We start from the raw sequence: 23,302 nt of genomic DNA, 5'->3' as shown, positions 1-23,302 counted from the left end.
ATTGGCCACAGAAAGGTCATGGCACTCGGATGCATGTATGGATGGTAGCTAGGTTTGGCACTCAAGACGAGACTAACGCCAGGCAGCCACGTAGCGAGTGTTGTGCAGAGAAACTACAGCTTTTGCACGGTAAACGGTGGAGGGCGTTAACATAACATGCAAGTAAAAAAGTGCAAAAGATCCGCAAGTCAACACAACGTCGAGATCATTTCTTTTTCGATTTATAAACCTTACTGATTTCTCGGATTGTTCTTTCACGCCTGTGGAGCTCGCGCTCTGCAACTCCGAGTGCACGCGATGACGGAGAGGGCGCTCGTGCTTCGGGTGAGTAATCCAGAGGAGACCGGAGCTCGCGACAACTTCTTTTTTTTCTCCCCCTTTCATTTGCAATTATTTCTAAAATAAACAAAGAATAATAATGACACTCGTTCGCCTACAACGAAAAGTCCTCGCACGAGGATCTGCAAAGGTATGACGCTGTCACAAACAATAGTGCTCGTTTTGGAGAGAGTTTAGTTTTTTTTTTCTATCACTGTGTATGCTGTGTTTTTTTTTTTTTTTTTTTTTTTGTTCGAGCTTTGCGAAAATGTTTTTCTTCTCACGTGAAATGTTTGTTTGCAAACAAAAAAATCATGCAAAACAACGTTGCATCATGTGGTGCAGTTTTGGGTTTTGCGCGCGTGCAGCTGAGCATGAAAGGTGTCATTTTTTTGGGGGGAAAAAAGCCCAAAAAAAAAAAATCTCAGGAGCAGCGTGTTATAAATCTGGGCGGTTTTGGTGTTTTAAAAAAAAATAAAATAAAGTCCAAAGCGTAACATACAGAGATAAGCTTGTGTTGACCCGAGTAAAGGAATTTTGCTGTGAAAACGCGTATAAATAAAATAAAGTATAAGGAGCAGCAGACTGTGTGCAAAAGCTCTGGTGTTTATTTAGCTAGCTAGCTAGCCAGATGCTAACTACATACATACAGTCCCATTGCACGCAGCTGTGTTGTTGCTAACTGACTAGCGCTACTTGGTTAGCCTTAAAAACGGCCTGCAGCTTGTCTCGTTTTGACCAACCAAGGTTTCCTTCAGCTTAACCCTTTCTTTGCGCTCTTTTTCCTGAAAGTTGTGCATTGTCTACCAGGCAGACCTCGGCTTTTGTTCGGGGTTTTTATTGGTGTTTTAAGCTTGAGGTGATCCGACAATGGCCTTTAAAACTGAGCTGATTTAGGTGCAGGACGCGAGGCCTTTCTGAAACTCGAGTTGTTGTTTTTGTTATTGTTTTTGGTTAAACAGCAGAGCTAAAGCTAAGCTTAACGTGGTTAGCTTATTAAATAAATAAATAAGCAATAAACTATGACATGAAGTATTGACTTGTTAAGTAAACAGACAGGTCGTTTTGAGTTGTGACGATGTAAACAACACAATACCAGCAACATAAGTTAAATAAACCAAATAGAAAGTATAAAACCTTATAATAATAATAATAATAATAATAATAATAATAATACATCTGCCCAAAATGCACACTGTATTATAAACACACGTGTGTTACAAGCAGTGATGAAAAAACAAGAGTTAAATTAAGCAATCATTTTTGTTACACATTTTGTTGAAAATTCTGAAGAATAAAACGTCTGACAGGTTTCACTGCATGGTTAAATAGTGTACGGTCGGGAAAAGATAAAAACATGACCGGTGTGCTCCTTTTAATACTTTTACAGCATTTGGCAGATTCTCTTTTACAGAGTGACTTACATTTAGCTCATTTATACATCTGAGCAATTTAAGGTTAAGGGCCTTGATCAGGGGCCCAGCAGTGGCAGCCTGGTGGCCCTGGGATCAAACTCACAACCTTCTGATCAGTAATCCAACACCTTAACCACTAAGCTACCACATCCCCTAATAAGTGAGTCAGTAACTGCGAAGAGTGACACCGTGCTTTTTCACATAAAAACGCATCCTGAAGAGTTTTATTAGTCCTACAACACAGGAATTTGCTAACAAGTGGCAATTAAAATGTATTAATAAACGACACAACATAAGTTTATTAGCTTAAATTTTTTTTAACGTGCAACATCTGTGAAACACGTTATAGCTTAATGACGAGATTAATTCTAAGTTTGTTAAAATTATGGCAGTTATGAAACATTCATTTTTTTAACGTTTATTTTTTTCTCCTTTTGGGGTTGGAACAGAAAAATTCATTCTTAACTTACAGGAAAACTGTCAGAAAATGTATTTTTTTATTATTCTATTTATTAGTAGTTCTTTTGTTAAATAACCGTGTTTTTTTTTTTTTTAATCCATTTATTAGTCCTGGATTATCTGGAGCGTTTCTGTCAACGATTTACTACAGAAATGATGACGTATTAGAACAAGCACATTTAATATTACAAAAAAATTGTTGTTTTGAAGCAGTGGTGAGAAAAAATGGGTGTAAAAAAAAAATTTGGAACGTCAGTTGAACAGCATCTTCTTGTGAAAGTAGAAGGTTCTTTCCCACGTTTTAGTGGTAAAATATAACAGACACTTACCAAAAGCTAGAAGCCTGGCTTGTGATACTTGTACAGAATGTGCACAATAGAGATGAAGACATCAGGGAGTGACTTTATGAGTCAGAACCGTGATCTTCGCTGTCAGAAATCACTGATAGTCTGTTGAACAACCGCAATCTACAGTACAGAATTTAATCACTGCAACTATTCAACTCTGGGAGTTCAGCAGCATTGGATATATTAATGAATATTGTATTAAAAGGGTTTGTTTCAGACAAAACACATAGATGTAACTCAAGAGTTTCTATATAGCAACAATAACGTTACCAAATTTTCACTTTTTGTTTGATAAAGCTGCACACCAACTCTAGTGTTTTAACTCAAATTTATGTTGATTGAATTGGTTCGATAGATTTGTAGATCAACTTAGAGACATGTTTTAAAGTCTCCCTCATGCCATTAAAATAAATCAGTCAAAATCCTGTTAGAGAGAGAATGCCACAAGATGAAAACATAGTATCTCAGATGACGTTGTCGGTAAAGCAAGAGTCAGTGATGATGTAAATGAGAATTTGAAATATTCAAGCATTCACTTCTTGCAACTGCACAATGTTCTAAAACACAATATAAGAAAGTCACAGAAAGATAAAAGCTGTCACAGTCTGTTCTGAGACTCTGAAACTGACGTTCGCACTAATTGGGGACAAAATAGCACATCAGTCAGTAAGGTTTCCACCCTTACTTCAGTGAATAATCTCCCCTGGATCCTGTAGATTAGGTACAAATATCTGCTACTGAATTCATAAAGACTGTCCTGTGCTTATTCCAGGATATGCCAGATGAGTAAAGAAATAAAATCCCATTCTCCAGATGGGTTCCCTCTTGAGGTTCCTCTCAATTTTTTTTCATATCTTTTCAGGGAGTCTCTGCTTTCAGTTGTCACTTCGAACACCAACACCAGCATATGTATGCAATTATTCAGTTAGCTAATCATGCAGCAGTGAAGCAGCACACAATCATACAGACATCATCAAACATCTGAATATGAAAAATCTGATTTTAGTGGCTGTGTTTGTGGCAGTGGGGCTGGTGTGAGTAATTCAGAAATTGCTCATCTAGTATTTTCATGTGGAACGTGCACAAACTTGTGGTCAAAACAAAACAAACAGCTGTAGAGGTGAAGGGGAATGCCAGACTGGTCTGAGCTGACAGTGAGGCTACAGCATCTCAAATATTCACTCTTTACATAAAAACATCTCAGAATGCATCTCAAACCTTGGGCTACAACAGTGGGTGACCACAGCAGTCAACACTCCTGTCAACCAAGAGCATAAATCCAGGGCTTTAGTGTACAGAGGTAGATTAAAATTGGATTAGTGAAGATGCTTGGTTTGATGAATCTCAGTATATGCAGATGTTCAGTCAGAATTTGGTTTCAGCAGCATGAATCTGCCAAGTGGCAACAGTTCAGGCGGCAGTGATGGTGGTGTAATGGTGTGAGTGTTTTCTTGTCACATCCTGGGCCCTTTAATACCACTTGAGGAATCAAACAGCATATCTAACATTGTTATTGACCATATGATTCTGTTCATGGTTGCAAGTTCCCCATCTTCTAATGGCTACTTCCAGCATGGTAAAGTGTCCGTCATCTCAGTTTGGTTCCTTATTGAATGACAAGAAGTTCATTATACTTTATCAAATCTCAGTCCAATCTCAGTTTGTGCGGCTGACACTGACATCTGCAGATCAACATGTTTCAACCATCCCAAAGGTATCTTTCCGGTATCACATGGAGTTCGTGCCACAAAGAACCAAGGCGGTTTTGAGATTAAAGCAAGATCCTACCAAGTAAAACTAAATCTGGGAGTGAATAAACATCTGCATATTGTTGCGCATATCAAATCAATATTACTGCATACTACGGTGCAGCTCGATTCCCCGTAACACACAAATCAACACATAGATATGACCGTTTGTGCACCCATTGTGTGGTCTCAGAGTGCATATGCTGATTCTCAGAAAGCTGCAGGAAGAAAGGTAGCAGAGTGTGTTTGTACATAGGTGTGTGTGTGTGTGTGGGAGTGTGTACAGTGTTTTTGTTTTTTTCACAACATCCATCGTTTTTTATGCTTATTTACCAGGTATTTTGTGCTTTTTCTATTTGGATTCGTCTATAATTTTTGCCTATGCATTAGCACTGAAGCATGCTTTGCTTTACACACATTTGCAGGTGGGTATGCAACACACACATACAGTACACACACACCACACACACATTCTAAGATCAGACAGTGACTCAGGAAGTTAAGAATGAGACCGTTAAAGGTAGATCGTGGTTAAACCGAGCTGTTTTTCTTCCTTGCTATTTTGATCAGCAATTGTTGTTTATCTGCTTTTGGCATCCACACACTGGTCTACTCCCTTGATTTCCATAGGTCATTTAGATCGTTCTAAAGTCACATGCACCTTAACGCGTGTTCTTGACGACGACGACATCACTTCGACACTATAGTTTCTCACTAATTCATTCCTTGAAAACATACATTATGGACCGGTACACACACGGTTCCACAGAACTCACTCATATTGAAAGCTGTGGTTTGAGTAGATTTCTTAATCTCATAACTGCCAACTGAAGCGCTGCTATACGTTCTGACTATATACCTTAGTCAATATTAGTTTCAATTCTGTCTGCCGATTTTCAGAGGATGCACATTCACATGGCCTAGCAGCGATCAACAACTGTAAAATGTGAAGGTGCCATTAAATGCCAGTGTAGCATCGATTTTAGCCATTAATTAAGTTAATTCGTCACTGCTATTGAAGAAACACTGTAAATCTGATTAAAAATCTAATAAAAATACCAGTGATTTTTTTTTATGTCAAAGGTATAATATTAGTTGGATATTAAAGGTGCCCTGCCACACGTATTTTATTACTTTTGTGGTAATGCCTTGGTTACCTTGTTTCAAGCCATTCTAGTGTGGTATAGAAAGCCTGCAGGAAGACTCAGCTCGATTTGCGCCAGTTCTCATGAATATTCAAATGAGCTATGCTGCTTGGCTCCGATTGGCTAACCGCTAGGATATGAGAGCATGACTATTCATTCACCCAGCGCAATAAGTAACCTAGGCTAGAGGAAATTTGTTTACAATCACCTTGAATTGCGGCAGAATGGCTTCTTCACAAGCCCGTTAACGTTCAGCCATCCTTGCCGTATAGGAAACTCACTGAGCTACACGAATTCTGGGGGCGCGGTCTAAAGTGGGAGAGCTCATGAATAGTAATGAGCTCAATCATTACTACGTCACACTGAGCAGCTTTTCCAACTGACCTGATTTCTCCCCTTATTTCTTTTAAGTGGCTAGAACTGACCGGGGACAGAGGTAACAGGTTGTTTTCAAATTCACGACACAACACAAACACATATGGACCTAACACATATCAAAAAATACAAGTAAAAACGGTTTTGTGTGGAAGGGCACCTTTAAAGGAAACCCTGAGCCTTGAAAATGTCCATATCCAAATTTTTGTGATGTGATTACGGTTCAGGTGTTAATTTGTTGAATTATTAGAAAAAAGAGCGATCAGAATCAGGTTTATTGGCCATGTGTGTTGACACACAAGGAATTTGGTTCCAGCTGTTTGTGACTCTCAAAAGTACAGACATAAATAACACTATACTATACATTTAGCTTGGATTATACAAGACAAGACAAAACAGACCATACAAGACAATACAGAAGATGTGAGACAATATAGACAGTACAGGTATTAAATATGAATACAGAATATTTGACTGATCAATTATGTACAGTACATAAAGTGTGAGAAGTGCATGGTAGTGCAAATAACAATATCGTGCACTATTATGTTTTTGTACAATATACATACAGCAGCAGTAGTGTGTGTAACATATATGGATGATGTGATGACTGACAGTTCTGATAATGCAGTACTTGTAGATATGAAGCAGGGAATATAATTATGGTGCGTTGTTAATGAGGGTGATAAGGGGAAAGAAACTGTTCCTGTGTCTGGCAGTTTAGGTAAGCAAGGCTCTGTAGCGCCTGCCAGAAGGGAGGAGCTGAAAGAGGTTTTGTCCAGGGTGTGAAGGGTCAGTAGTGATTTTTCCTGCCCGGGTTTCCTGGTTCTTGTATCTTAAAAGTCCTTGGGTCTCATTTATAAAGCGTGCGTACACACAAAACTGGGGTGGAAACATACGTACACCAGTTCCCACACAAAGGTTGTGATCTATAAAAAACAAACTTGACGGGAGAATGTGCGCACCTTTAAGCAAACTTTGAGCTGTGCGTACTCACATTCTGGAGACAAAGGGAATTGGCGACACAGATGGTGAGGTCGGGAACTGAAGTTAGATTATAGAAAATAAATGTGAGAAGAACGATTATAAGAATTAATGACATTTAATTTTCACTCCATTTCATACGTTATATCCACATTATCATGAAGATTAAATCCAACAGTGTTATTTGTGCCGATTGTTTTAGGCTATATACATCTAGTAACATCCAAACGTAATGTAAAAACGAAATATTTTCCTTAATGTACATACATCATAAAATGTCAGAGTCTGCAAATACAGTCAGGAAGCACAATCGCTACTCATCATCGGTCCTACGGTGTTCATTACAAAACCGTCATGAAGAAGCATGTGTTCACTATAACATTTTTGTCTTAAATTTTCGCCCACAAATTAATTCTGTGATTTTGTCAAGGTGTTAACGATCAGTCTAATTGCTAGAAACATATAAATCCTCCGGTAACCCGGGTATGTAGGTATGTAATGCTTCATGATGGCACTGCTGGCACTGTTGGAGGATTACGCCAATGGCAGAATAAGGAGAGAACGAGTTTTCAGGGACCAAGATGATGACTGGCTAATAAGCTGATTTAGATTCCCTAGAGCTGTGCTCTTAGATCTATGTGTTGAATTGGGTCCAGTATTAGATAGGGCAACACGCCGGAACCATGCCATCCCAGTCCAAATACAAGTCCTCACCACTGGGGTTCTTGGCAACCGGCTGTTTCCAGCGGGAATTGGCAGACAGGTAAATTATTTATATTAAAAAACTATAAGTAATCCTCAACTTTTCTCTAAGACCTTTTTGTATATGAAATAATTCTATTGGAATCTATCATCTCACCCTATATGTCTGGTATATCACAGCCGTCCCTGAGTGCCATAATATCTGTCGTTTTGAATGGTATACTTAATATGGGTAGTTGATACATCAGGTTCCCCTACACTGTGCGAGAACAGGCCGAAATTAAAATGCAATTTGCAGCAATGTCTGGTTTCCCAAATGTAATCGGCGCAATTGACTGCGCTCATGTTGCTATAAGGGCACCATCTGAAAATGAATTTGCTTATGTTAATAGAAAGCATGTGCATTCTATTAATGTGCAAATCATATGTGACTCCAACATGACCCTCACAAACATTGTACGCTGACACAATTGACAGCAGAAGCAATACTTTGCCACTCGCACTGCTTCTTTTTATTAGTGACCCCACTGCTGTGGTCACCAAATAACACAGTTTTCCGAGCCTCCGCCTCCCCTACAAGTGTTTCAATCTCAGTGTCTGAGAAATTACGTTTTTTTCCTCTTTTCTCACCTGTCGCCATTAGTCAAAGTAACAGAAATACACGTTTTCACTTTCTTGGATTAATTAATTGGCGGGTCACATGCCAGTTTTCCAGGTATATATGGGATTCCACTCTCCCATTTACATGCCGAACAGCATTCATGAGGTGATTTGCATTGACTATTTATGGTTAAAAATGGGCGTGTACAGGGCGGGATATGAGGCTGGTTCACGTACGCACGGTTTTATAAATCGGAATTTTTTTGCCGTACGCCATTTTTGGCTTTTGGGCGCATGTAAACTTTTAGTAGGGATCCTACGCACAGTTTTATAAATGAGACCCCTGGGGAGTGGGCAGGGGGGCACATATTTTTTGTGCTGTTTTTACTGTGTGTTGCAGTCTGTTCCTGTCCTGTTTTGTTGCTTCTCCAAACTAGATGGTGATGGATGTGAACAGGACAGATTCAATCACTGCAGTGTAGAACTGCATTAACAGCTCCTCTGGCAGACCAAACTTCCTTAATTGACGTAGAAATACCATTTAACCAACTTTGAACCAGCACTAGCTCTGAACCAGCACCCGGGTCTTTCTGGTGGAAAGGGGGTAAAAGATACTCCAATAAGTGCAGTCAAAGCAGTTTTGTAGCTCCTGCTTTGCCTCACTCATCCATCTCTTCACTGTTTTGACTACAGGCTTAGTAAATTTTAGTTTCTGCCTGTATGTTGGAATAAGATGGATCAAGCAGTGATCGGAGTTCTCCAAGGCTGCCCTGGGTACAGAGCGATATGCGTCCTTAACAGGGTTGGGTATCAAAAGAAATTTTCCGGTTCTGATTCCGGTTCCAGTTCTGCCTTACGATTCCCGGTTCTGATTCCGATTCCATAATAAAAGAAATGTGAAAAATAATGCACAATACTTAAACAATTCCATTTGTGTTTATTAATCACTCTTTAAATATTTTAAACAGAGCATTTCAATTCATATCAATTTAAATTTAAATAAATCCAACATCAAATTTAACATCCAGAATTACAACTTAGCAAAACAGTTAGCAATTTTTCTGAAGAAAAATGAACATGTCTGCTTTCTCTGGGAGAAGACGAGACCTTTCCTGGTTTATTGTATCTCCAGCTGTGGAGAAAACCCTCTCAGAGGGGGTAGATTTGCTTCATTGTTGTAGCTTTGGAAATGAATCCACACTTTAGACTTTTTTTAGACATGTTTAACACAAAGCGTACCTCAGCACAGCAGCACGAGTGACTGATTTCTGTGGTAAGCTGCGTTAATTTGGTTGCGTGACTGTAAATAGTGTAAACAATGAATATTCATGAGGTGAGACATGGCTATTTAAAGTGACCGCTCCCAGCGCTTTGCCCATCATCGCATCGGAACCGCGTTTGGAACCCGAAACTTAAAAATTCCGTGCGGTTCCGGTTCCTGTTAAAAAACAGAACCGGTTCTGAATAAGAAGTAGGGTTCCCAACCCTAGTCCTTAAGAATTGTGTAGCAAAGATCCAGTGTATTTTTCTCTCTTGTGGGACAATTAATATGCTGTCTGTATTTTGGAAGTACAAGTGTTAGTTTTGCTCTGTTAAAGCCTCTGTTTCTATCAGGTATTACTGATAGAAACAAACAAGCAAGAGCTTCTTTTCTCAGTTACCATTTTCAGCGACATTCAACATAAGTGGAGGCAAACGTTTGGACTCAGAATGCAGTGCAGTAATGGTGTGAACCTAAAATGAAATGTGATATGCATTAACGTGATATGCAGAAATGTGATATGCATATGTGAGGCGATAAACATTGGCTAAAAAGATCTTAGGTTTAAAGATTTAAACATTCACTGCTATAAAAGTGAATAGTGAAAAGTAAATATGCACATAATAGTGAAAACCCTGTGAATGAACCATTCAGATGCTGGGCAGCATAAAATAAAACTAGAGAAAACCTTAGCTGACTGGCCAAGCTTTTACTGCTGTGGGTCTTAATGGGGCACATGCCGAAGCACAGATCTTTTTATTTCACATGCTGCTGTTCACTAATTGTGCTGTCAGAGACCAAGTGCGCTCCTGTTGACCTGAAGGTGTTTTTGAATGTTGTTTTCACCACCAACCAGTCTTACGTCTGCAGCTAGAGTGGATACAAAAGGTACACAGCCCCTGTAAAAAAAAAAAAAAAAAAACTGCAAGGTTTGTGATGTAAAAAAAATAAAATCCAGATAAATGATGATCTTTCACATTAAGCCTATTCATTCAGTATGACTTACTTTTATCTCATTTATATAAGATGAGCAGTTGAGGGTTAAGGTAGTAGCAGCTCGGGGGAGCTGGGATTTAAACCCACAACCTTCCAATCATTTCTCTAACACCTTAACCCCTGAGCTGCCACTTCTCCTTTTAATGCATTTAATGTGAGCAACCAACATAATTCAAATGAGTGTTTTTGATGCAGTACAGCCCTCAGTCCTTTTGGGTAAGGGTATCAGGATGATTTGGTTTTCCTTCCTTGCAAAAATGCTCCAGATCTATGAAGTTGAAAAGTGGAGAAAGTCAGGGGGGGAAAGTGCATATTGTTGATCATCATCATCTTTTTCTAAAGCCAGTACTTTGTTGACTTGGATTTGTGCTTTGGGTTGTTGTCTAACAGAAGCCTTCAGGTTTTGTGCCATAATAAAGTGTTACATGGACTCCTGTCCATCAAGTCCCAGTTCCAGCTGAAGAAACCCTGCACCATAGCGTGATGCTGCCACCACCATGTTTCACCATGAGTATGGGTATTCTTGCTTTTGCTCCAAACATATATCTTGTAGAATTATCCTGATTATCCAAATTTTCTGCCTTAATCTCATAAGGCCATAACATTTTTCAAATGGGCCAGCAAAATGGTTTGTTTGTTTGTTTGTTTGTTTGTTTATTCTGATCTTTACTTTTTTGGTGAAAAAGAACTTCAGGAAAAAAATGCAAGAGATTGTCACATACAGGACTTGTCAGATATTCCCAATGATCCTTTAATATTCCTGTCCTTTTGTCAATTTTGAAGGAACATACTGTTTTTTTTCATCGCGTCATGAAAATGTCACTAGCCGACGTCATGAAAATCCCACAGCAACATCTGATGTTGATGTTTATGGCAGGTGTACAGTAATTAGTTTGAAATTAAATGAATACTTTATTCTAAACTTGAGGTTGAATTTGATTAGTTAATTCTGAGCACAGACAGAGGCTTCTTATTAAAAAGGCATGAAACCGGTTTATAATAAGTATTTCTTCTCTCTGGGGAATGTGACGTCCAAATCAACACCTTGAACCTCTTTGTCAGTTTTATCAAGCCGTTCCTGAACAATTTTTGCAGTGTCAGGATTGCAGCAACCTTCTAAAAGCGGACACGTCACATTAGGGTCGCTTTTTATCTTGGGGTCAGTACTCTGCTGGATCAGACGGACTGGCCTTCACTCCCCACGCATATTAGTGAGTCTTATCTGACCATGATCTTGTCTCTGATTCACCACTTGCCAGTTCTAACCACTGCATATACAAGACCTGTTGTATGGAGACCTGTTGTATGGAGATAGCTACTCCGATCCTTACACATGCCCATTTCAGCACTGTTCACTTCACCTGTCAGTGGTTTTAATGTTACGGCTGATCGGCGTATGTCTTTATGTTTCTATTTTCAATTCATTCAAGCATTAAGTATTCTAAAACTACAGTAGTTAAAAGTGTCAGTGTTTGTATGATCCATTCAGGTTCTTAGCAGCATATAATGAAACAAATGCTGTGCATGAGAGTGTAACAAATTGAACCAGGGCCAAGCTTTCAGTGGTGCAGCTCTCAAGGGAGCATGCAGTGAAGCTTTTTATACCTCATTATGCTCTTCGCAAATGCATGCTGTCAGAAACACATTGCCCTCTGTAACCCTGGAAGTCCTGTGTATTCCACTACACTGGAATTTCTGTTCTGTAGTTAACACGATCGCCGTGAAGGTATATGTTTAGCATGTCACCGAATCAGACGGGAAATAGTGCGTGAATGCAGGAGAGAGGATAGATGTGCTGACTGACACAGTAATGTTTCGGTCTTGTCTCATAGCGCGTTTCATAAAGTGTTCCAAAAAAAAAAAAAATCAGCCCCTAAAGGTTTGAGGGGAAACCAGGCTCGAAATGAGGTGGAGGTTTAGACTTGTATCTTTCCAGTTACAGATGTATCAGATTGAGAACCTCGTACTGAATAATAATACAGATTAAAGGTATTGCTCTCCTTAGGAAGAAATAAAGCAAGGACTAAAGGCCACCGGTGCGGTCTTCAAACACCTTTGTGGGTAACTCAAGGAATTATCATCTAAAGTGACACTAGACCGACATGATAATTAAAATTTGAAACAAAAAAGTTATTTCAAAATGCTATTAAAAAATAAAGATTGTGTTTTTTGTTTTTTTTTTGTTTTTTTTTTTAATACGAATAAGGCCTGATTTTTCAAGCATAAATGAATTATTTGACCCCGAGCTGATAGAGTTTATTTGTTAAATATTCCAACAGTAACTAAAAGTAAAACTTTCTCAGTTGCTTTGTAATCACACATTAAATATTCGGTTGTTTGTGCACAAGTGAAAGAAGGTGTGTGTTTTGGTGTTTGTGTGTTTAAGGGTTTTAGTTTTCTCTACTCAGCTCTTTGTGGTTTTAATTTAAGTTGCTCACACATGCTCCCACACAGAACTGAAACGGTTGTGGTCAGGTGTGTGTGTGTGCATGTGCGCGTGTGTGTGCATGCCCATGTGTGTCGATAGTAGTGTGATTTCTAGATCTCTGCACCTTAACCAGACAACAGTTTCGTTTATCTCTCCCACACTCGTGTAGTGGATTCCGAAATGTCGGATTGCCTTTTGTAGACGGATATATGCTATAATTGCTTGCGTTCTCAGCACCAAGACGTCAGTTTGGGTAGAAAATCACAGGTAATGTTACTTTTTATACAAGATGCACAATAGCCTGCTCTTTGTGAGAATGTCTGTGTTTCATATCCTGTTTCGCTTTCTTCTGCTCCATCTCCTTCACCGCAGTTTGTAAAATAAATGTTTAATACGTCTCTGTTTTTTTATATGTCATGTTTATTGTATTGAGCAAAATTTGAGTTTCTGAAGTTTCTGTCCCTCAACCCCCAACCAGCCTTTCTGTTCATTCTACTTTCAGGCAACCTGTGATACAGTGCTTCTGCAGCAGACCTGGCTGGTTGCTACAACCACAAGAGGTTAATATCAGTGTGCAACTAGCCATATATCTTCTGATTCAGCAGATATTATCAGAGGAAGACGAAGTATTCTTTAAATCACCTAGAGGCATAAAGGACGCTTTGATCCAAAAAAGCCAGCTGATTTGCTCCGACAGCGAGTGAAACCTGCTACAACTTCCACTAAGTCTCTACCTCCTTTTGATGTGGAGGTCATGGAGGCTAGGTTCGGGTTGGGCTGAGGCATCTTCCTTTCTTCTCCCCTCGTGGGAGGGGTAGGAGATTGGTTCCTGCCTGGTTTATAGGACACAGCCACGTTGCTCGTGAAGCAAATTGTACAGTCGACGCAAAGGCTTATCTTTACACAGATGAAGTCGTGCCAGACGCCGAAGGAAGAGACGATAAAGGAAGCCATGTCACAGGAGGAGGGGCCGAGGACTCATTCCACACAGACCTACTACCATCCTACCTCTCTAGCAGACAGCAACCTATCACAAAAGCTCTACAAGCAGGAGGGAGTGTCCAAGCCCTATTCGGTGCTGGTCGAAAACAAGATGCCCGCCAAAGCACTGGCTCGTGACCTCGACCCTAGTCCTGCCCCTCTTCAGCATTACTACAAAGAGGCTTCTGGACCAGCCGGAACCGAGGGAGTGGTGAAGTCCAAAAACGACAGGACGTCCGATGACACGGAGGATGAAGAAGAAGAAGAGGAGGAGTTCAAGCGAGCACAGATCATCGTTGAGGTGAACCTAAACAATCAGACTCTGCACGTCTCCAAAGGTGAAAAGAGCATCACTGCGGGAGATGTGAAAAGTGACAGCGAAGACGAGGATGAGGAGGAGGAAGAAGAAGAAGAGGAGGAAGAGGATGAAGAAGACGAGGAAGACAGTATGGAAGAAGAAGAGAGTCCCGAGGAGGACCCCGATGATGAGGAGGAAGAGGAAACCGAGACCCGGAGGACGAGATCCAAGCGGGCAGGCACAAAGAGTCACCTCGTCACTGTAGCCCCAGGGTCCATCGGCGTAACCACGAGGGGACGGAGAAAGAGTGCCGAAGCCCCGCCTCAGAAGCGCAGGTCAGCGCGGGACGGAAGGCACTCCGGTCCGTCTGCTTCAGTAGGAGGGAGGGAGGGTGAGGAGCGTGGGACACTGGCATGTGAGAAATGCCCACGCGTCTTCAATACCCGCTGGTACTTGGAAAAGCACATGAACGTCACACACAGACGCATGCAGATCTGCGACAAGTGTGGCAAGAAGTTTGTCCTGGAGAGCGAGCTGGCTCTGCACCAACAGACTGACTGTGAGAAGAACATCCAGGTGAGGGGCATGGAACACAGATCTTTTAATTAAGTTAGAAAACATTTGAATTTATTCATTTGGCACATGTCTTTATCTACAAGGCACACTAATATCCAGCTAAAGGAACACTCCACCCTGGACTCCACTTCTATTTAAAATAAATATGTGGTGATCAATGGTGCTAATGATTTATCTTATCATTATCATTAAATCCTGAGTTCAGCATGTTTGTTCGTTTTTCCTTTGGTCCATGATTTTCCCTTAATGGCATTCGAATACCTGATAGTGGTGACAGCTGGAATTAGCACCTGCTTCATTTCTGATGTAAAGAGATGGATGCAGCAGAGCTTTAGTACTTAAGGCAGCCCATGCTCATGCTAGTCCTCATGCTAGTCCTCATGCTAGTCCTCATACTAGTCGTTATGCTAGTTGTTATGCTAGTCGTAATGCTAGTCATTATGCTAGTCATACTAATTTCAACCTGTGACATTAAGTTTTAGAGGAATAAAGAATGCAACAGTAACCAACAAACTAATAAGCAACACAATCGCCGAGCACCTCCTAGATATTTCTCTATAACATGATTAATTAACATGATTCACTGTAGACTTTTACTTTAAGGGAGCTGACCGATAGGCCAGAGAATAGAGAGATGCAACTAAACTCTTATTACTCAGTAGTGCAAACTATAAATAATTAGACCTTTTCATTTTGTCTTCATCTTAATGTATGACATTCTGATCTTGAAAGTTCACTTTAAAAAGTTTCAGTTTTTTATCTTGTCAGCAGAGGGAGACAGAGAATCAGAAACCGACAGACAATTGTGGAGACAGCAGCATTCAAAATACAACAGATTTGTCATCTAAACCGTGAATGAAATATTTCTTAACTTTTGCTGGAAATCTCTAATTTGCTGTGTGTGTGTGTGTGTGTGTGTGTATATGTGTGTGTTTTGCTCCTCAGTGTGTGTCATGTAATAAATCTTTCAAAAAGCTCTGGTCACTTCACGAGCACATTAAGATTGTCCATGGCTATGCCGAGAAGAAATTTGCCTGCGAGATATGTGAGAAGAAGTTCTACACCATGGCTCATGTCCGCAAGCACATGGTTGGTGAGTACGAAAAATATTCCTTCCACAGTGGACACACTTTAGTAGGTAATATGTCCTCCGAAAGTAATCGCAGACGAGGAGGCCGAAATCAGACACTATGGTCTAATTTATTTATTGACCTATTTATTCTTTTATTTTTCAAATTGTGTTAGCCAGTCACACATTTATGATTCAGCCAAACCGATTACATTAGAAAGTATATAAATTCTCTAATTCTGCAGCACGAATGGATCCTTTAAAAGTCATGTTGTTTAAAGAGCCAGTTTAATAAACGCTGTGCAAAAATCAGTCACCTCAAGACACCTGAAAGCCTCGATTTGATGAAATCATCTAATCAGTTCAGTCTGTAATCAGATACCAGCTGTCAAAATATCCACAATGCTCCTGAGGTTCTTCTAAACGCAATTCTCTTCCACTTTGTAGCTACAAGCACTAACTCTTCCTAACACACATCAGCTTTGCACCCAGGAGCACATTTAGGCCAGTGTATAGAAGACCAATTGTATAGAAATCACAGTAATGGGAGAAATTGCCGCTTGGTACAAATTCAAAGTCATTTCAATCCCTACTCATGAGGCGTAATTTGTCGTCTTAGTAGGCGGTGAGTGTTTCACTCTCGCCATGAAACACATTTATTACTAATTACACATTTATTACTAAGGATGTGGTAGCTTAGTGTTTAAGGTGTTGGACTGCTGATCGGAAGGTCATGGGTTCGAATCACAGGTCTACCAAGCTGCCACTGCTGGGCCTCTGAGCAAGGCCCTTAATTGTGTAAATTAAAATAAAAACATAATTCTATCAACTGATGGTCCTGCAAGCTGCAGCTGTAAATCTCTCTCACTCATCTCTTTGCCTACAGCTCACACTAAGGACATGCCATTTACATGTGAGACCTGTGGAAAGTCTTTTAAGCGCAGCATGTCTTTAAAGGTGCACTCGCTTCAGCATTCGGGAGAGAAGCCCTTCCGTTGTGAGGTACACACACACACACACACACACAGATTAATGCATGTGCATACACGCCTCTGTGGGAAATCTGAACTATGTGTGTGGGGAAAGTTGAGTTAACCTGAGAAAGTAGTGCACTGTGTACACTACCTCACATACACATGCGCACACACACACACACACATGCAAATGACTACATTTATTAGTTCTCTCACATGGCGGTAAAGCAAACACACAAGCAGCCACCAATGCATATATGCTTGTAGCTTGCGTGCGTGTGTCTGTGTGTGAAGTGTCTGTGTGTTCAGACGACATCTGCCAAACTTTGCTGACTCAAAATAAGGCTTTAATTATTTTCTCTACACTATATTTGTATAAAAGTTTAATGAGGTCTGTGTGTGTGCTGGTTATACACGTTTCCCAGCAGAGCAGCAGGCTGTTTTACATCTAAACACAAATGTATATTTGTCAGAGCTGTTGGCTAAGCATTAACATCAGCCAGGGTTTGGCTATGGCTAATGTACGGTCAACTCTAGAAATATTGGCACTCTGAATTCTAAAGCTTTTACTTAATGTGTTCATTGAAAGCTAAGCTTTCTTGTCTATTACTCATTATCCTACAACACACTTGTTTTAAAATGTTCAGCACCCCATTTAAGTTAGCATTGGCCTATATTTGGCTACTATACTGTTAACTCTAGATTTATTGGCACCCAGTGATGAAATTTAATCAGAATTTATTTTGTATTTCTTTGGTTGTCTCATGCTTATTTAAAGAAAATCTAATAGGGTGTTCATAAAGCATTTTTTAAATCGCGTTTTGTAGTAAGTATTTTTTATGATGATGATCGTGATGAAGATTTTACTATTTCTTTTTAAAGGCTGCCAATAAGTCCACTATATATTCCACTGTGTATTGAGTCCTTTGTGTCACTTGATTCTGATAAAGTGATTAGGGGTGCTGCCTTGCTGTAGATAATTAGATTTGATTAACTGTGCAATTGAACAATGTTCACTGTACCGTGAATCTATAACAGGAAAGGCCAGTCTGGGTGTTTCGTCACTTTCTTCTTTGTCTCCTCTGTTTTTTTAAATAGCTTCTCTGCTGGTTGACCATTTATATTTCTAGTATCAGGTCTGTGACCGCTGATTCCGCATCAGCACTGATTCTTTGAGTGGAGGATAGCAGCCTTTCATGTCTATGTGGCAGTTTCTAAAACCCACAGGGTGGTCTGGGTGGAGCTGTGCATGTGTGTTTATGTGAAACAGGGTGTGTGTGTGTGTGTGTGTGTGTGTGTGTTACAGTCAGGGTTGGGCTAGTACGTGTATAAATAACTCTGGTAATAACAGGCTTATAAGATGTAATAACAGGTTATGTCTCTTCTATTACAAAGCTCCCTTCCTGTGATCCAGCTACAACTACTGCTTTCACCCACACTGTATTTCCGTGTGTGTGCGCAGAATTGTGACGAGCGTTTCCAGTATAAGTATCAGTTGCGGTCTCACATGAGCATCCACATTGGACACAAGCAGTTCATGTGCCAGTGGTGTGGCAAAGACTTCAACATGAAGCAGTATTTCGATGAGCACATGAAGACGCACACAGGTGAGACACACAGACAGGCCTGAACACATAACCGCATATAAAATGTGTACAGTTACATGCCATTACCACATGGGTACATGTATAAAGTAACTATATACACTGCCATTAAAAACACTGACAGGTGAAGTGAATTACATTGAATATCTCATTCAAATGGAACTTGTGATGGGGTGGGATATTTCAGGCAGCATGCTAACAGTCAGTTTTCAAAGCAGGAAAAATGGCCAAGCATAAGGTTCAAAAGTCAAGTCAAGTAGCTTTTATTGTCATTTCAAACATATATACTGTAGCTGACACAGTACACGGTGAAAAAAATCTTCAGCATCTTTAAATGCAAAAAGATGCAAAAATAGCATCTTTCCAAAGCAGCAGGTTTTGTAAGGTGTTTCCTGTGGGCCGTAGTTAGTATCTACCAAAAGTGTACTAAGGAAGGACAGCCGATTAACCAGCAACAGGGTCACGGGCATTGATGAGCATGAAGAGCAAAGGAAACCAAAGGTTACCTCATCTGGTTCAATCCCACAGAAGAGCTATCGAAGCAGGGTCTACTGAAATAGTGAATACTGGCTATGATAGGATGGTGTCTGAGCACACGGTGCATTATAGCTTGCTGTATGTGTGGCTGCAGAAGGGTCACAGTAAACATGCTGACCGTCCACCATCAAAATCACCCACACACTGGGCAGCTGAGCATCAGAAGTGGACCAGAGAGAAATGGAACAAGAATCAAACCAAACCGTCATGTAGACCAGGGAAGAGGATGCACCAGGATGCTGATAACCTCAATGTTGGATTATATTATAAGTGTTATATTGTTAATTATATTAAGTGTTCTGTAGGAATCTCTGAAGATTTTATTTATTTATTATTTAATTCTCTGGCTTCAAAAGATTTAAGAACAGTTTATGGTTGTCCATGTGACACATGAATTTAGATGAGAGACCTAAATGCTTGTGGTGGAACACACCCAGAGTTCCCCATAAACACCCTTTTAAATATCACATGCCTCCATGCTGCACACCCAAAAACAAACTCTACAAAGCCATACAGCTATTCTGTCTTTTGTTGTTGTTTGTTTTTATTTTTTTTTTCATTTGCTTTTTTTTACCCAGAATTATAAACCTTACTGGCAAATCCTCTTGTCTTAGGGATAAATTCACACATAACCCAAACTTAAGTAGTAGGACTGTTGAAGTTGTAAGCACACTTATGTATGAATAGTTTATTCGTTGTATAATAGTTTATTGTTTGGTCCTTTACCTTTGATTATATAGGATACTTCATTTCAGATGTGAGTTTGGCTACGTTCTGTCGATGAACAAAATCAGGCAAATTAAAGCTAGCTTTAAAATTTAAAAAGCTTTAAGCTTTAAAAAGCTCAATTATATTTTTGTTTATTTGTTTTTGTTTTTATGTATAGTTTTATGTTTTCTTTGATGGGGAAACACTTTAGGGTTTTATGACAAACGATGCAACAGTTTTACTTTGAGAAAAGTCTGCTTGGAAAACTGCTTTGGAAATACAGATCTGTTCATAATCCAAAGACCCCATATGAACGAGTGTAGTGTTAGGAGAACATCACTGAATGCCTACAGAATGTTCTGAATGCACATTAGAACTACAGTCAGTCATTTAACTGTTTACATTTTTATAACTCAAGGTTACATACTTTGTTGTTGCAGGCGAGAAGCCGTTCATCTGTGAGATCTGCGGGAAGAGTTTCACCAGCCGACCCAACATGAAGCGTCACCGGCGCACACACACCGGAGAGAAGCCTTACCCGTGCGAAGTGTGCGGTCAACGCTTTCGCTTCTCCAACATGCTCAAGGCGCACCGAGAGAAGTGCTTCCGGGTCACGAGCCCCATGACCCAACAGTCTGCCAACATGCCCATCTCTGTTCATCTCACTGGCCACACCCCTTCCTCCTCTGGCCACACCTCCAGCCCACCACTGCCTTCTCAAGGCACATCCACTGCAGCAGCCGTGGGTCCAGGAATGATCGCTTCCGGAATCGGACACGGCTTTTCCCATTTGCACATGCAGGCCACGCCCACGCAGCACCACCAAACCCATGTGCATCACCCTGGCCACAGCCCTATGACAAGCCACGCCACTCCTCACCAGTCCGTGCCGTCCTCTCTCTTGCCGTCTCCTCCTGCGCTTTTTAAAAGTGAGCCAATCAACCAATGCGCACATGAGGATGTGTACCTGAGGCCAGGCTCCACACAGCAGCACTAAAAATAACCACACCTGTGTGTGTGTGTTTGTGTGTGTGTGTTTGTGTGTGTGTGTGTGTGTGTGTGTGTGTGTGTGTGTGTGTGTGTGTGTGTGTGTGTGTGTGTGTGTGTGTGTGTTAGTTAGTTATAGAGAGGCTTATATGTAAGGGCTGACTGTGCATATCCTTGCTGGGAAGCGATCATGTGATCAGACAAGTTGTTAAGGCCGGTAACCTCAGTGAACTTTCTCTTAAATAATATTAGCATTATTTTACACCTCATAAACTGGTAAGGAAAAATTCCACCTGCCTCATAATGATGAAAACATGCCACTGTGTGTGAGCCAGCACACTTGCTGACCTTCTTTTTTTTTTTTTCTTTCCCCCCACACTCACTCTCTGTGTCTCTCTTGCATTCTATTTTTTTTCTCCCAGTCTCTGCGCTCTCACACTGCTGTCTCTTACACTCTGTACTGTATGCCTGTGTTCTCCCTCATCTCTCTATCTCTCTCTCTCTCTCTCTCTCTATCTCTCCCTCATCTCTCCCTCATCTCTCTCTCTCCCTCATCTCTCTCTCTCCCTCATCTATCTATCTATTTATATCTATCTATCTATCTCACTCTTTCTCTCTCTTTATGTCTCATAACGTATCCAGCTGCTGCTGCCAGGGTTCTACGGGTTCAACACAATTACTTGTAAAAGCTCTAAATTCACTTTTGAATAATGCAGTTTAGCCTTCTCTATATGGAAGTACACATTTGACATAAACGTGTGTGTGTGTGTACAAAGTTACACATGCAGATTTTTGGGCACTTAAACTCATAAATGATGTAACGCACTCAAGTATGCTTGTTTTTAATGTTGTCAGATTATTGTGCGCTGTTGATTTTTTTTTTTTTTCCCAGCGACGGTTTTGGGACTGTATGTTCTGTAAGAGGACTCATGGATGTAATCAAGCAAAACTTTTTAGGGGAAAAACAGACTTTTGAGAAATGATGTAGTGTCATAAGAGACTTAAAGAAAACCCCATACGTCGTTAATGATGTTCTGTATGATCTAACCCACTTAACACATATTCTTATTTGTAAACATTGTTTTTAAGAGGAATTTTTACATGTGTATGTGTTATTGGGCTTAAGAAGAGGTTTATTTGTGTTTGTTTATTCGGATGAATGTGCAGTTAGGGCACTGTAGCGTGCAGCAGCAAGTGTGTGACTGTGTACTTGATGTGACTTTTGTTTCACCTCGGGAGGTGCTGGCATTGAATGCTGCTTCTCTGTCTTTTAAATGACTATCCATTGTGTGTGTGTGTGTGTGTGTGTGTGTGTGGTTAAAGTCTATTTTGTTTATCTGTTCTCTGCACTTTACTGCTGCATTACAGATTTGAACTGAAAAGGAAAAGATTTTATTAATTATGTTGAGTGAGTGTGTGCGCGAGTGAGCGTGTGTACTAGTGAGTGAGAGGGTCAGCTTTTGGAAAAGGAGGAGAATCACATTTAAAGATGGACCTTGATTTTAACTATAAAGAGCTTCATTTTCATATTTTAAACTTTTAATTGATTTCTTCTTCTCCCTGCAGTCTGATACGTGGTGACATTTGTCAGTCCTTTATGTTTTCTGATTTTCCTCCTTTTCTTTTGGTTGATAGGATGCACTTTCTACATAAAAAAAAAAAAAACTTTCTAGTTATGAAATAAGCAGACCGTGTTTAACCCTTCTCCGTTCCTACCACTCGACTGTAGCAGCACGATTGCATCACTGTTTGGTATTCAGATGTGCGGCTTTGCCAACTTCCAACTGCTTTTTCTTTCGATTGTGTATGAAAAAGTACACGACACATGTATTACTCACAGGCCTTTTTTTTATATAATGCTCATTTAACATACTTTCTGATAACTCTAGGAAGTAAAAAAAAAATAACAAGTAGTCACATTTAAAACTTTGTTAGTCATCATTTATACTTTTGTTTTTAATGAAATGTGAAGTTTTGTCTTATGTTCAAGGTGTGTGTGTAATTATCAGCTCCTGTTTGTCTCACTTTTGACCCTTTTACTCATTTCTGTCTAGTCCACAGAAGCACAGCTGTTCCACATGATTGTTGTGAGGTTAAAAGCATGATTAGATTACTGAAGTGTTATCAAAATAAGGTTACGTCTTTCAGGCACTGTTCACTTCGACTTATCTTTGTTCTGAGAATACCCAATCCCTGATACTCTGAATGATCAATGGCCAAGGAACCCGTCAATCAGGTAAGTTAAGAACAGTATAATACTAAACTATCTGTGCTTGCTGACAAGGTTAAACCATAGGCGATGTTCTCACTTTCCGCTCTCTTGTGGAATGACACGCATACGTTACTTGGATTGAACAGTTAAGAATACTGAAACAAATAAGAGAAATTTCCAGAAATCTGGATGAGCATCAAACTGGAATCCTACAGAAAGATGGGTTATAATTTTTTTATTTTTATTTTTTTACATTTTGGAGGAACTAGAACCAATAATAATTGCACAAGCACGATTACAATACAATACCGCACACAGCTATTGTTCAGATTCGGTATGAACTGGAGCGATGTACACACCCTACTGACACTTCCAGCTTTTACACCTTTGAGATTTATTCGCTGGTGTTTTCAGGACTGAGGAGTGGGTACGTAATTTAATTTAGAGGTCGGATATCATTATGAGGGGACACGGTGGCTTAGTGGTTAGCACGTTCGCCTCACATCTCCAGGGTTGGGGGTTCAATTCCCGCCTCCGCCTTGTGTGTGGAGTTTGCATGTTCTCCCCGTGCCTCGGGG

General features: G+C 40.2%; 1 protein-coding gene across 2 annotated transcripts; it reads left to right on the top strand.

The window, feature by feature from the left end:
* znf652 (zinc finger protein 652) lies at positions 1 to 21,606 on the top strand. Of its 2 annotated transcripts, none has more exons than XM_060892402.1 (6): positions 1 to 324; positions 13,281 to 14,633; positions 15,579 to 15,726; positions 16,589 to 16,704; positions 18,139 to 18,283; positions 19,966 to 21,606. In XM_060892402.1, exons 2-6 carry the CDS (start codon positions 13,686 to 13,688, stop codon positions 20,520 to 20,522), a joined length of 1,914 nt encoding a protein of 637 aa, XP_060748385.1. In that variant the 5' UTR covers positions 1 to 324; positions 13,281 to 13,685; the 3' UTR covers positions 20,523 to 21,606. The 2 variants fall into 2 exon arrangements, with proteins under 2 accessions (XP_060748385.1, XP_060748384.1); XM_060892401.1 differs by lacking the exon at positions 1 to 324 and adding an exon at positions 333 to 469.
* The last annotated feature ends 1,696 nt before the right edge of the window (positions 21,607 to 23,302 follow it).

Source organism: Tachysurus vachellii, chromosome 18 (assembly GCF_030014155.1).
Source record: "Tachysurus vachellii isolate PV-2020 chromosome 18, HZAU_Pvac_v1, whole genome shotgun sequence".
Taxonomy (NCBI): domain Eukaryota; kingdom Metazoa; phylum Chordata; class Actinopteri; order Siluriformes; family Bagridae; genus Tachysurus; species Tachysurus vachellii.
Note: the sequence above shows the minus strand (reverse complement) of the source record. Positions and strands in the feature narration are given on the sequence as shown.

What these genes read in the sequence shown, in the direction of transcription:
- znf652 (XM_060892402.1), top strand. Translation starts at nt 13,686, where the DNA reads ATGAAGTCGTGCCAGACGCCGAAGGAAGAGACGATAAAGGAAGCCATG. An exon ending in ACTGTGAGAAGAACATCCAG is followed by an intron (nt 14,634 to 15,578) that starts GTGAGGGGCATG and finishes TTTGCTCCTCAG; the next exon opens with TGTGTGTCATGTAATAAATC. An exon ending in GCACATGAAGACGCACACAG is followed by an intron (nt 18,284 to 19,965) that starts GTGAGACACACA and finishes TTGTTGTTGCAG; the next exon opens with GCGAGAAGCCGTTCATCTGT.